At 35.7% G+C, this 15,210-nt stretch overlaps 1 protein-coding gene across 1 annotated transcript in view; it reads left to right on the top strand.

Annotated features, from left to right (window-relative positions):
* LOC148952893 (uncharacterized) overlaps positions 1-15,210 on the top strand; it is a 448,257-nt gene that overhangs the window by 19,695 nt on the left and 413,352 nt on the right. Inside the window, exon 4 of the mRNA XM_089088146.1 lies at positions 9,601-10,143. Coding sequence (XP_088944272.1) covers positions 9,601-10,143 — 543 coding nt within the window. The remainder of the gene's footprint in view (positions 1-9,600; positions 10,144-15,210) is intronic.

Here is a 15,210-nt window from a genome sequence, read left to right as displayed (position 1 = left end):
CTGGTACTATTTTTAATAGTTGAAACTGGTTTGAGGGTAACTAACCCCCCTCTCACGCCCACATTATTCTCGAACACATGCAGTCATCATTTTTAGACAACCATTTTGTTCAACGCAGTTAAAATTCTTGGAAGATAGATCTTGGAGGATGACAACCGCCCCCCCCACAGCCCTAAGGGAAAGGGTTGTAAGTTATGCCCTGGGGCATATAAAGTTTTTATTGAAACCGTTGTCGTAGAAACTTCGAAAGGGCTCATTCAATTGGAAATTGAAAGGGCTAGTGCCTTTTTTAATAGTTGAAAGTGATTGGATAGCGACTAACGCCCCTCTCACGCCCACCATTTTCGAAAAACCATCCAATCAAAATTTTGACAGATCCATTTTGTTCAACGTAGTTGAACGTTCTGGAAATTAGGTCTTTTAGGATGATAACCCCCTCAGAGCCCTCAGTGCAAGAGTTGTAAGTTATGCCCTGGGGGCATGTAAGGTTTATATAGAAAGTTGTTGTATAAATCAACTAAGTAAAGAACGGGGACACTCGAGAACGAGACAAGAAACGGGGACTAAGTAAAGAGGGGGACACTCCCCCACAACCCTCAGGGCAAGGGTTTTAAGTCATTCCCGGGGGGCATATAAGAACGATGTTGGCATAATGTATTATTTATTAATTTTTTCCTTTAGGGCAGGGCACTTCGTATCGAAGAAGTTGTCGTAGAAACTTCGAAAAGAGCTCTTTCAATTGGAAATTTGAGTGGCTTGTGCCCTTTTTAATAGTCGAAAGTGATTGGAAGGCGACTAACACCTCTCTCACTCCCACATTTTCCTCAAACTTATCCAATCAAAATTTTGAGATAGCCATGTTGTTTAACGTAGTTGAAAGTTCTGGAAATCCGGTCTTAGAGTATGACAAGCACCCTAACAGACCTTAGGGTAAGGTTTGTCATTTATGCCCTGGGGGCATATAAGGTGTTTATAGAAAGCGTTGTCGTTTCCAAAAGGGCTCATTCGATTGGAAATCGAAAGGCCTAGTGCCCTTTTTAATAGTCGAAAGTGATTGGAAGGCTTGACATTTTTTCATAGGCAGCGCGCTAGCGCTACCTAAGTAAAGAACGATATGGCCACAATGTTTTTTCTTTTCTTCCGATAGGCACTTCGTATCGAAGGAGTTGTCGTAGAATCTTCGAAAAGGGCTCATTTGATTGGAAATTGGGGTGGCTAGTGCCCTTTTTAATAGTCAAACGTGATAGCAGGACAAATCGCCCCCCCCCCCCCCACGCCCATCATTCCCCCAAACACATCCAATTAAAATTTTGAGATAGCCTTTTTATTCAGCGTAGTTGATTTTTAGATAGGAAATATGTTTTTGAGGAGGATACTCCCCCGCAACCCTCAGGGCAAGGGTTTTAAGTTATGCCCCGAGGGCATATAAGGTTTTTATAGAAGGTGCTGTCGTAGAAACTTCAAAACAGGCTCATTCGATTGGAAATTCAAAGGGTCAGTGCCCTTTTTAATAGTCAAAGTGATTGGAGGGCAACTAGCCCCCCCCCCGCCCATCATTCCCCCAAACACATCCAATTAAAATTTTGAGATAGCCATTTTGTTCAGTGTAGTTGATTTCCAGATAGAAAATATGTTTTTGAGGAGGACACTCCCCCATAACCCACAGGGCAAGGGTTTTAAGTTATGCTCTGGGGGCATATAAGGTTTTTAAAGGAGGCGTTGTCGTAGAAACTTGAAAACAGGCTCATTTGATTGGAAATTCAAAGGCTTAGTGTCCGTTTTAATAGCCGAAAGTGATTGTAGGGCACCTAGCCCCCCCCACTCCCATCATTCCTCCAAACACATCCAATCTAAATTTAATATATTTTTGAGGAGGACACTCCCCCACAAACATCAGGGCAAGGATTTTAAGTTATGCCCTGGGGGCATATAAGGCTTTTATTGAAATCTTAGTTGTAGAAACTTGAAAAAGAGCTCATTCGATTTGAAATTCAAAGGGATAGTACCCTTTTTAATAGTCGAATGTGATTTGAGAGCAACTAACCCCCCTCTCACGTCCACCTTTTCCCCAAACACATCCAATCAAAATTTTTAGATAGCCATTTTATTCAACTTAGTTTAAAGTTTTTCAAATTAGGTCTTTAAGGATGACAACCCCTCCCCCCACAGCCTTCAGGGTAAGGGTTGTAAGTTATGCCCTGGGGCATATAAAGTTTTTATTGAAAGCGTTGTCGTAGAAACTTCGAAAGGGCTCATTCAATTGGAAATTGAAAGGGCTAGTGCCTTTTTTAATAGTCGAAAGTGACTGGAGGGTAACTAGCCCCCCCCCCACGCCCCTCATTCCCCCAAACACATCCAATTAAAATTTTGAGATAACTATTTTGTTCAGCGTAGTTGATTTCCAGATAGAAAATATGTTTTTGAGGAGGACACTTCCCCACAACCCTCAGGGAAAGGTTTTTAAGTTATGTCCATGGGGTATATAAGGTTTTTATAGAAGGTGTTGTCGTAGAAACTTCAAAAGGGGCTCAATTTATTGGAAATTCAGAGCTAGAATCAGAGCAGGAAAAAGAGCTAGTGTCTTTTTTAATAGTGCCCTTTTAAGTTATGCCCTGGGGGCATATAAGAACGATGTTGGCACAATATCCTATTTATTAAGGTTTCTTTAGAGCAGTGCACTTCGTATCGGAGAAGTTGTCGTTGGAACTGTGAAAAGTGCTTAGTCTATTGGAAATTAGAGTGACGTGTGCCCTGTATAATTGTCGAAAGCGGTTGGAAGGCGACTAACACCCCTCTCACGCCCACCATTTTCCCAAACACGTCCAATCAAAATTTTGAGATAGCGATGTTGTTTAACGTAGTTGAAAGTTCTGGAAATTCAGTTTTAGATGATGACAGCCACCCTAACTGACCTTAGGGTAAGGGTTGTGATTTATGCCCTAGGGGCATATAAGGTGTTTATGGAAAGCGTTGTCGTTTCCAAAAGGGATCATTCGATTGGAAATCTAAAGGCCTAGTGCCCTTTTCAATAGTCAAAAGTGATGGGAAGGCTTGACATTTTTTCATAGGCAGCGCGCTAGCGCTACCTAAGTTAATAACGATGTGGCCACAATGTGTTTTTTTTTCTTCGACAGGCTCTTCGTATCAAAGGAATTGTCGCAGAAACTTCGAAAATGGCTCAGTCGATTGAAAATTGGGGTGGCTACTACCCTTTTTAATAGTCGAAAGTAATTGGAGGGCAATTAGTCCCCCCCCCCCCCACGCCCATTATTCCCCCAAAGACATCCAATCAAAACTTTGAGATATCCGTTTTGTTCAGTGTAGTGGATTTCCAGATAGAACATATCTTTTTGAGGAGGACACTCCCCCACAACCCTCGGGGCAAGGGTTTTAAGTTATGCCCTGAGGGCATATAAGGTTTTTATAGAAGGCGCTGTCGTAGAAACTTCAAAACAGGCTCTTTCGATTGGAAATTCAAAGGGCTAGTGCCCTTTTTAATAGTCGAAAGTGATTGGAGGGCAAATAGCTCCCCCCCCCCCTTCCATCACTCCCCCAAACACATCAAATCAAAATTGTGAAATAGACTTTTTGTTCAGCGTTGTTGATTTGCAAATATAAAATATATGTTTGAAAAGGACGGTCCTCCATGAGCCTCGTAGCAAGGGTGATAAGTTATGCCCTAGGGACATTTAAGGTTCTTAAAGAAGGCTTTGTCGTAGAAACTTCAAAACAGACTCATTCGATTGGAAATTCAAAGGGCTAGTGCCCTTTTTAATAGTCGAAAGGGATTGTAGGGCACCTAGCCCCCCCGCCCTCCCCGCCTGCCCGTCATTCCCCCAAACACATCCCATAAAAATTTTGAAAGAGCCATTTTCTTCATCGTAGTTGATTTCCAGATAGAAAATATATTTTTGAGGAGGACACTCCCCCACAACCCTCAGGGCAAGGATTATAAGTTATGCCCTGGGGGCATATAAAGCTTTTATTGAAATCCTAGTCGTAGAAACTTGAAAAAGGGCTCATTCGATTTGAAATTCAAAGGGATAGTACCCTTTTTAATAGTCGAAAGTGATTTGAGAGCAACTAAACCCCCTCTCACGTCCACCTTTTCCCCAAACACATCCAATCAATATTTTTAGATAGCCATTTTATTCAATGTAGTTGAAAGTTTTGGAAATTTTAGGTCTTTAAGGATGACAATCCCTCCCCCCACAGCCTTCAGGGCAAGGGTTGTAAGTTATGCCCTGGTGCATATAAAGTTTCTATTGAAAGTGTTGTCGTGGAAACTTTGAAAGGGCTCATTCAATTGGAAATTGAAAGGGCTAGTGCCTTTTTTAATAGTTGAATGTGATTGGATAGCGACTAACGCCCCTCTCACGCCCACCATTTTCCAAAACACATCCAATCAAAATTTTGAGAGATCAATTTTATTCAACGTAGTTGAACGTTCTGGAAATTAGATCTTTTAGGATGATAACCCCCTCAGAGCCCTCAGTGCAAGGGTTGTAAGTTATGCCCTGGGGGCATATAAGGTTTATATAGAAAGTTGTTGTATAAATCATAGGCAGCACGATCGCGCTTCCTAAGTAAAGAAAGGGGATACACGAGAACGATACAAGAAACGCGGACTAATTAAAGAGGATGACACTCCCCCACAACCCTCAGGGCAAGGGTCTTAAGTTATGCCTTGGGGGCATATAAGAACGATGTTGGCACAATGTATTTTTATTAATTTTTTCCTTTAGAGCAGGGCACTTCGTATCGAAGAAGTTGTCGTGGAAACTTCGAAAGGGGCTCATTCGATTGAAAATAGAAAGGGCTGATGAAGTGCAAATTATGTTCTGGCCTTGGGAAGGCATGGGGGTCTTGAGCCCAACTTATGTTAATCTCTGCTCTTTTTGAGTTTGTATCGGTTATTTATTGTAATTTCTGTTCCTTTATGGTATCATTTATTTATCGATGCTGATTTATGGTAGTTTCACGCTTGGTAGATTATTTGATTTTATTTTTGCTCATTTTTTGTCTAATGGAGTTCTTTACTTTTCTTTGAAAAACTTATTTTTTGGAAAGTTTTTTTTTTTTTTAATTATAGTAAATATCGAAGTGGGTATAATGTATTATTTTTTGTTGTTGTTGTTGTTTAGACCAGGACATTTCGTATCGAAGGAGTTGTCGTGGGAAGTTTGAAAAGGGCTCATTCGATTGAAAACAGAAAGGGCTGATGCCCTTTTCGATAGTCGAAAGTGATTTGAGGACAACTAATCCCCCTTCCACTCCCACCCTCCTACGTCAATCCTCCCATTTCTGCTCTTAAAATTTAACCAAATCAAAATAGCGTAAGTGTATCCAAGCTATCAAAGAAAGTAAACAGATTTTTTTGCAAATGGTATCAAGTTGTCATTTCAGGTCAACTAGAGGAGGTATGAAACTAAATTAAACAGTATTATTTGTGTCAAGATTTTTAAAAGGGTGTATGTTGTTAAAAATTGCTGAAAATTTTTCTCCAGCATGAAGGCCAAACTATAAAGTTTTAAAAAACGAAAAGATTTTTAGTATTATTTTCTTTTTCCCTGAAAAGACTATGTCAATATAAAACGAACAGACAGTAATCAAAAAAAACTTTTTCCTCAAAATAGGTTTTTCAAAGAAAGATAAATAGCTCCATTAAGCAAAACATGAGCAAAAATAAAATCAAATAATCTACCAAGCATAAAACTACCACAAATCAGCATCGATAAATAAATGAAACCCAAAACGACCAGAAATTACAATAAATAACCGATTCAAAGTCAAAACGAGCAGAAATTAACGTAAGTTGTGTAACAAACCATCATTCATTCCTAAAATCAGAATAAAATTTGTACTTCACTGAAAAAAATATAAATGTTTTTACTTTTATAACTTTTATAAATCTAGTGGCATTTGTTTTGTTGTTGATTGATATAAATATATGCATATTAAACTGACAATGCATATTCATTAGTATTTTTTTTACAGAGGCTTACACCACCCCCAAACACTGCCCACCTTTTGCTTGCTCCTAATTCATTAATGATGGTAATTTTGGTTAATTATCTCGTGTGCCTCAAATTTTTTAAAGTCATTGAATTTCTGAACTCGAAAAAGTTGAACCCTGCTTGCACCTAGACCGTAAAGATAAGAGGTCTCAGCGCTCTTAGGCCAAGTTATTAGCAGTTCAACAAACATGCTCCTTGGCTATTTGTGCATATTTAAATGATCAAATCTATAATTTGAGGCACATATTTGGACTTTAGTACTCCTTTCTCCTAAAAAAAAAAATTATTAAAAGAAAGGTGCATACACCACGCCTCTTCTTTGAAGAAGAAACTGATAAAGATTTTTCAATTCTTAAGATCAGAGCGTCACTAGCCAAAATGTTTATTTTTTGGGAGGGGGAACAGCGTAGGTTTTACTGGCCGGGAAGCCATTTTCATAGACTAATTTAGGTGATAGTGCTATTACATTTACTTCACCTTTTCACCAACTGAGACTGATTTTCTTCCATTGATTTGGGCTTTGATTGGGCATATGGGATTTGGTTGAAGAAGAGTAAGAATGCATTTATTGTCACAGAGCTGGCCTCATTGATCCTTTGATACCTTCTTGTTGCCATTAAAAAAAAGTTTAGCATAAAGGAAGACATGCTGAACCTGGTTTAAAACAGGATTATATATTGATTTCAAATCTGTATACACCGTAAAGAAAGCATGCGAAAGATAGGGTACCCCGGGTAACCATGCTAATCCACAATTGTCATCGCTTTGTGAAATTTGTCGTCAGATTTTGTCAGAAAATGCTCTACGTTGAAAAACTATTGGCAATTTTAAGATAAAACTCATCCAAATTTAATTAAACATGTAGATTTTCCATTCCTCCCAACTAGTACCTAGCAATTTGACAGTAGATTTGGCAACTAATGCTTGAAACTGATATAGTTCGTCAGCAGATTTGGTTAAGAAATGCATCAAGCCAAAAAACTGCTGACCGTTTTAAGCCAAAAATTCTTCCCTAAATGGTCTTTGCCAGAACAGGTGACCTTGTTATTCACGCCACCCATCTTTTATTTGGATTAATCACGATTGAACCAATTTAAGATTAACCAAAACATTAAAACAAACTTCTCCAAGCCAAAGTAGTTCATAATAATCTCCTCTTCAGACTGTTTCTTTTTTCAGTCAAACAGGATTTGCAGAGTGTAAAACAAAACCGAAAATGTACAAATCAAATAAATTCCCAATCTTATAGAGAAAAAAACAAATGCATAAGTTATTAAAATAATGTTGTACAATTTTAGTGTAAGTAAAGTACGTAAACAAAAACCTGTCAAAGTATGAGCATTTAATATCTTAAAAATAAAATTGCACATGGCAAAGTTGAAGCTTAGCTTGCCAGCAATTTAAATAGTTTTTCAAGTCAATGTTTCTTCTTCAAGAAAATGCAACAAAGAATTCATTTCACGTTTTATCTTGCCATTTGTTAAGTTGTTCTTTTTGTGTCATTCAGTCACTTTATCTTTCAGAAAATGTGGATCCTTCACAAAACAAGACTGATGATTTTAATTTTAATTAAAATTAAAATAATATTAATGTTTTGATTACTGAATATCAGTATATGTATATTAAACTGACAATGCACAATCGTTTGTATTTTTTACACTAAAGTGCAAATTATGTTCTGACCTAGGAAAGTGATAGAGGTTTTGAACCCAACTTTTGTTAATTTCTGCTCGTTTTGAATTCGAATCGTTTATTTATTGCAATTTCTGTTCGTTTTGGGTTTCATTTATTTATCGATGCTGATTTGTGGTAGTTTCACGCTTGGTAGATTATTTGATTTTATTTTTGCTCATTTTTTGTTTAATGGAGTTCTTTACTTTTCTTTGTCAAATTTTTCTCATTCATCCTATGGCTTGGACATTCCAAAGATTAGTTTTTGCAACTCATCTCAGCCTCTAGTTGGCCCTTTCACACTAAATGAAGAAGGTATGCTTTCAAACAGAAAGAATACAAAGGCCATTTTATCCTTTTGTTTATTTATATTAGGCTAATTTTTTTATCAAATAAAGCATAAACTGGCATTTTGATGCACTTGGTCTCAGTTTTATGAAACATGATCTGATTTTTTCATCGAATTTTAATTTTTGTAATGTGTGAAGAATATAAAAAAAAATTTTTGGAGTCTTTAGATGCTCCCAGAAGGCTTAATAGAATAATATTAATTACTAAGCGAAAAATCATTAAATTAACTAGCATGCTGAAGGAATTATTGCAAAAATCGTTATAAAATAATAAGAATAAAATTCTGGTTGTAAATTGTTTACTAAAGTTTGTTCTAGACTAAGAGAAAAAGAGGGGAGGGGGTTTCACGTGTAGACATTTTGAGGTAAAGTGATCATTTAAAATTTCGCCAGATAAACGTGTTTGTACGGTTTCCTAATAGCTTTTCTAACGGTATGCATTTTCCCCTGAGCTTATTGCTCCTGACGATATACCCTCTTTTCTCTTTTTAAATACTTCAAACCCTCTTTAGTCCAAAAAAAGTTCAGTTTTTTCTTGTAAAGATAAAACAGTCTATTGTTCATTTAAAATTCGTTTTTAATTGCCATTGCCTGTCATAGCCTTTAACTTAGCACTGATTTACTGTAGTTCAATGCTTTATATTTTTCTTAGCTTTCTAGTATTGAAACTTAAAGAGAAAACTGTTAAAACTTGGGAGATGTTCATTATAATGTAAATTGAAAACCAAGTCTTGAATCTGGTCCAAATTGAGCATGCAGATCAGGTTGCAATCAAGTGTAGATTGACTTGGTGACAATAGAGATATTATCTTATTTTTGCTAAAAAATAGCAACTGGTGTCTTTGTACAAAAATGTGTATATATTCCCAACAATTTCCTTGTAGTCCCTATTCCTTGCCAACTTTTTAAATGAAAGATAGCGAGATAATGTTTTGTTTACATTAGCAACATACAATTTAAAACCTTCCCCCACTGCCAACTTTTAAGCAGAAAGAAAGGCAGGTCTTTTTCACTAACTGGTGTGGAAACTATAAGACAAGAACTTTAGGCTGTCGAGACTGACGGTTTTCAGCGATATGCACCCATTCTTTACGTTTTTCAAAAAAGTGCTCAGTTCTGCTTGAAACTTATATGGGAGATGCTTTGAACCATGGGACTTTTTTTTTGTTTTGAGGATCAGTTAAAAAAAAACTAGTTTTTTTTATTTAATAGTATTATATAGCCAACATTAGCACATAGTAGCAAAACCTTCATTTATAACTATAAAAAACAGTCGCGTACGTTCTTTTGTGAGAGTGTGAAAAATCCCCTCCCTGAAAACAGAAACAAAATTTGAAGTTGCCAAAATTTTAGAATTGTTATGGCTATTTGACCAGAGGAGCAGGGGTGTAAACACAAGCCAGAAAGCTCTGAAGTTCTAATATAGATAGTTTAATGCACCTATTCATAGCAGTGTTTTTTTCATACTCTACCTTTCTCACCCGGAATCTGACTGCTTGGTATATCAATATTCACTGTCAGTTAATAAGTCATCTACCTTACATTTTTCTCTGATCTTTTAGGCTCTTTCCGTAACGGTAGTCCTCAGAAGAAACGTAGTGGACTTGTTAAGCGTTTGTCGAGTACTGGAGGAACTATTTGGTTGACAAGTGTATCCAACCAATCGCCACAACGTGAAAAAATTTATTTAAAAACAACTGTTGAAATAGAAAAGCTTACCAAACCCACTATTGAAGAAAACTGCTGTAGTAAATGGCGGTGTAGTACTTGTGGAAAGATTGAAAATTCTTTTTATTTCTTACAACTTCATAAGTCTACAAACTGTGAAACAGGGTTGTCATTTATCTGTGAAATTTGTCGTAAAGAAATAAATAACTGCTCAGATTTTGCCATCCATTACATAGAACATGAAGCTGATAAAAAGAAGAAGTGCCCCATCTGTTTATGTCCGAATGTTAATGATATAAAGGAACATATAATTGTGGAGAATCATCTTTCTGAGGATATTACTGGATTTAAATCTACTGACAATGAATGCAAGAGAAGCAATGAAAAGGCAAAACAAGAATGTTTTTTTGATTCCACCATTGATGGATACTGTCAAGGTATTTATTTGTTACTGTTGTATTGTCCACTGTAATTCCAAGTCAACCCCAATTTTGGAATAGCTTACACTTGCTTTAATATTCTAATACATTCACTGAGAATTGGCACTGAATATCTTGAAAGCATAATTGAGCCTCGCTATGTTAATGAACGCTTTATTACTACAGTATGTCATTTTGATCTTCAAAGGTAGAGTATGAGCATGTTGTCGGGGTTAAAGAAAGAGAAGGGAATTCCCTAAATATACAGAATCAATTCTGTTTGTTTTAAGTTTCAGTATTGCTCCTTATTTTGAGCTGAAAAAAAAAATGTTTTCGAAATTTAATATTAATAAGAATTTTCCCAGAAATGTGGTACAAGATTGTGTGGCAAAAGAAAACAAACGAAAAAGTGTTGAAGGTACCAGTTCTAGAACAAGAACGTGCCGAATATATTGTTTTTCATAAGAAATTGATTTTAAAATCTGAGCAACCAACTCAAAGGAATACCCAAATACACCCATCCAGCAAAAGAGGCGTAAGTAGAAACCTAAACAAACCCATAGACTAGTATAGCTAGGAGACAAGGAGCTGAAAATAAATCTTAAAACGAAGAACGGGACTACGGCGCGTAGAAGGAAAAAATAAACTAAACGATGGATATTTCGCCTGTATAAAACAAGCCATATTCAGTGTTAAATATAGAAGAAACTAAATAAAAGAATTAAAGATAAAATCTAAAATAATCTATGCAACTAAATAAAATCTAAAACTAAAAACAATACAAAAGAGAAACAAACCCATATCTGTATATTTACAATAAATACTACTGCTATTTAACACCAAAGAGTATTTCTATAAAATATTACGTGTGACTTCAGTGAACACACTGAAGGAACTGGATACAAAAATAAAAAAATTAATTTATTCTAAAAAATTTAAAATAAAAAATAAAAAAATTAATTAAAAATATTTTGATATTAAATTAATTATTTTGTTGTTAAATATATTTTTGTTGGCATTCAATGCTCTAATTCTTCTTGGTCTTGTGTTTACTTTAGTCCCCTGGTCATTTTGCGAGATCTTATTACCATTATTATAAATATTGTCATTTTTAAAAATAATGGAATAAATTGAGTCATTATTTAAATAATCCATATCTCTGTTTATGGAAAGATTAGCAAAAATATGTTTTTTCGTTTCAATGGCTTCTCTAGCCCATTTTTTAAGCATCATCGTTATAAATGGCTGTGGCCTGCAATGGTCAAGGCGGTAGAAAGTGTGTTCTGCCAAATCTGAAACGAAAGTATCAATTTTAGAGCCTTACTGATTGAATTACGATGCTCATAAATCGTTTCACAAACTGTTGGTGGGTTCGGCCAATGTAAAATTTTTCACAAGAACAAGGAATGCTACAGACACCACCCCCTAAATTGCCACGAGTCCGATACTTCCAAGAATTCAGAAAGTTACTAAATATATTGATTCAAAGCAAGCATCAAGGTTATATTTACGTAATTTTGTTTTTATCTATGTTTTTCACCTATGTGAAAAAACGAAGAACGTGAAACAAAAAGAGATATAAGTATTAGTCATTTTCGATTCGGAAGACTGTGGCACTTAGTTTATTTCATTATTATGTTTACTCTGTCTATTTTCTATTATTTCATTTCATTTCGAGCCGTCCTGGCTAAGTGGATATTCGCTGGGTTGAGAATTCTTTGTCCAAGGGGCACGGGTTCGATCCCTAGCGTGGCCAGTTATTTGGGTTTGGGACCTGGGTTAGTGGTGTGACTATAAGCTTAGCCAAAGTTGACCCAGCTCCAAATGGGTACCTGGAGAAACCTGGGGAAGGTAAGCAGGAAGGGTGTGCGAAAGCACAGAATGGCTGGTCCCCAATCTCCCATTGCACTTCTTGGCTGAAGGGCCATGAAACGGAGATCAACGCTGTCGATTTGGACCTTAAGGGTCTAGTGCCGTCATACCTACTTACTTTTTACTTACTCATTTCATTTACGAATATAATAAGATAGTCTAACTCTTACAAAATAAGATATCTTTCAAATGAACCAAGTTATTCTGGAGAACAGCTTCCAAAGGCTCTGTAAGTACAGTAATTTTTTTGACAGAGATTGTGCAAGAATGTTATAAATGAATAAAAAATTCTTGCACAATCTCTTTGGTAAAATCATTTTTTTTCATTGGTTTCGGCTTTGGTCTTTCATTCAGTGTTTGTTCCGATCTTGTGGAGTGAACTCTTTAAGGTTAGATTCTTGTTGTTTTTCTTGTTTTTTTGTTTTTTTAGCACTGAGGGCCGAGGTCCTTGTCGAAATATTTGCTGGTTTTTCGTCTTCATATTTTACCACTGGCTGACAAAATCCTCGTTTTCTCACCCTTTTTTGGTTTATTTCCTTGCTAAGGCAATCCACCTTTTGCATGAGAGGAAAAGGGACACGTGCACCATTATTTTTCTCATTCCTTATTCATAAAAAAAGATATGCTTCCTGATGTTTAAAAACTCCAAGCCAATAAATTTTTCAAATTCAGTCTCATCCAAGTATAGACGCGTGAAACTGTTCAGCGTACAGACGCGTGAAACTGTTGGTTCCTAAGCTGACAGCTTTATTATTTTTTTTTTTTTTTCAAATATCTTTTTGGATGGTGCTTGTTTTTTGTTTTTTTTTATTCTTTATTAAAAACTTATTGGTTTCCATGAGTAAATATCGATAGTGTATGTGCGTGTATTTTTCTTTTTTTTTATATAGGAATTCATTTTTAGGGAGAGGGACAATGATGATTCCACAGCAGGTAAATCTTTAAATTTCATTCTCGAGAAAAAACATCCTTTTCTGAGTAGTAAAATATTTCAAGTATTGAATTTTTGTTGTGTCTTCTATCCTAACAAGAATTTAAAATTAACAGCAAAATAGAAAAAATATAAAGAAAATGAAGCATCTCGTTTCTGAGATTTTGCTGATACTCCCTTTTGGTAACCTGCATATACACTATTTTTTCTTTTTTCCTTTTTTAGTCCAACAGTCCCTGAAAGTTACGTTTTAACACCGTTAGCCTTAGTAATAGTAGTAGTATGCACATAGTAAATTTTTATTAGTTCAACTTTCCCCTCAACCTGAAAGTTTCAACTTAATACTTAAACCTTTTCTAAGAAGTGGCTTATTTGTCTCTTTGACAACCTCCATGTGTATAGTGTGTTAGTTAAAACTTCCCCTAAACATTCCCTGAAAGGTTCACCTTAATACCATTAGCCTCACTCGTACCAGTAGTTGTAGGAGCAGTAGTACACAAAAAGTGCCTCTTAGTTAATGAGCCTCTTTCTATAAGTGCCTCAACACACCCTGAAAATTTCAAGATATTGCATTAAGTTGTTCCTGAGATACTGCTTGTAAACTCTTTTGACAATCTACATGATCTTAGTGTCCTAACTTTCTTTATGGGAAAATTTGCCATGTTTTTGAAAAAAGGAGAAGATTCTAAAATCTTAGAATCTGAATGAAAATCACACCATCAGATTTAACGTATCGGAAAACCTTACTGTAGAGGTTTCAAGCTCCTATCTGCAAAAATGTGGAATTTGGTATTTTTTTTGCCTGAAGAAAGATCACGGATGTATGTTTATTTGTTTTTCTTTTTCCAGTATCGACCCCTTGGTCCTAGAATGTCGCGGGAGGGCTCATTCGAACGGAAATTGAAAGTTATAGTGCCTTTTTGAATTAAAAAACAAAAATTTTTAAAAATAGAATCACTTTTAACAAAAAAACTGCATTTTTGACGTCTTTTCATACTGCAGTCTTTTCAAAGATATTTGGTTTTTGAAGCAAGTCCAATTCCTAACACTGATTGTCTACTAATAACCAAATATGACTTAATAATTGATGAGACGTAATATCTAACACCGATTGTCTGCTAATAACCATATATGACGTAATAAGTGACGTGACGTCACTTATGGATATACTAAATATATATATATACAGAGGGCCACATACGTAAGGAATTTTCGGAAGTTGATTTCCATCAACGGAGTTCGGAAGTTGATTTTCAGTAATATAGGGGTTCCAGCTCCAACGGTAAGACCCATGGTAAGACTTTTCAGGCCATTGGAATGCTATGCGATACAGAGGTAAGACCCCTGAGGCACTAATTAATACCATTACTCCGGCCAGAAGGTCGTGTCTTACTATTCAAATTAAGAAAAAGCCAAAGGCTTTTTCCTGTTTGTAATTTTTACATTATAAAAAAAGAGGGACTAAACTAATACTTATAACAAAAGAAATTTGGTAATAATGTTTTTTAACAATGATTTCTACTAAGCTTCAAATTTTCGGTTTTCTTTCAAATTACGTCAAAGAATATTCGGCAACGGGTGTAATTGTTAATAATTTATTTGTAGATTGATAATTATATATTGCTTTTTTTCCTGTTTAGCATACAAATATTGCCTTTTCCTTATTTCAATATCCCCCACAACAAGCCCTGTAAATTTCAACTGCTCCTAAGACATTGCTGACGGATCGTTTTTGACATCCCGCATTCAAACAGTGTTTTTATTTAGTTGAACTTCCCCCTCCGTATTTACTTAAATTTTTCATCTTCACTCCCTTAGCCACAAAATTCATTTGAAAAATAGGATACCCATTTGGACAAAGGAATGTCATTCGGATCTGGAAAATTGGAGGAGATAATACGACCTAATAGCTTATTGCTTCCTTTTGTTTATTGGCAGCCTTTTGACAACCTGTATGCACATAGTGTGTTTAAAATTAGTTTCACTTCTCCCTAAAATTTCCTGAAATTTTTACCTTATTCCCCTTAGCCTTAGTAGTATTCCCAATAGTATTAGTTGTTGTATTAGTAGCATTAGCAGTGTAGTAGTCGTAGTAGTAGTGTTTGACCGTTGTAGCCTTTGTATTAAGTTTCTGCTATTTTTTGGTTTCTCTTTGTCTTATTTGTATTTTCGAGTCCAAAGATTTTGTAGCCTGTGCCTTTTTTCAAACTGAAGTTTTTGTTTATTAAACATAAGTATTAACATTACTGTATCTATTACCTAAAAAGAAAACTGGGTTGCAG

This window comes from Artemia sp. Qi Xiang Cuo, chromosome 4, assembly GCF_049724085.1.
Source record: "Artemia sp. Qi Xiang Cuo chromosome 4, ASM4972408v1, whole genome shotgun sequence".
NCBI lineage: Eukaryota > Metazoa > Arthropoda > Branchiopoda > Anostraca > Artemiidae > Artemia > Artemia sp. Qi Xiang Cuo.
Note: the sequence above shows the minus strand (reverse complement) of the source record. Positions and strands in the feature narration are given on the sequence as shown.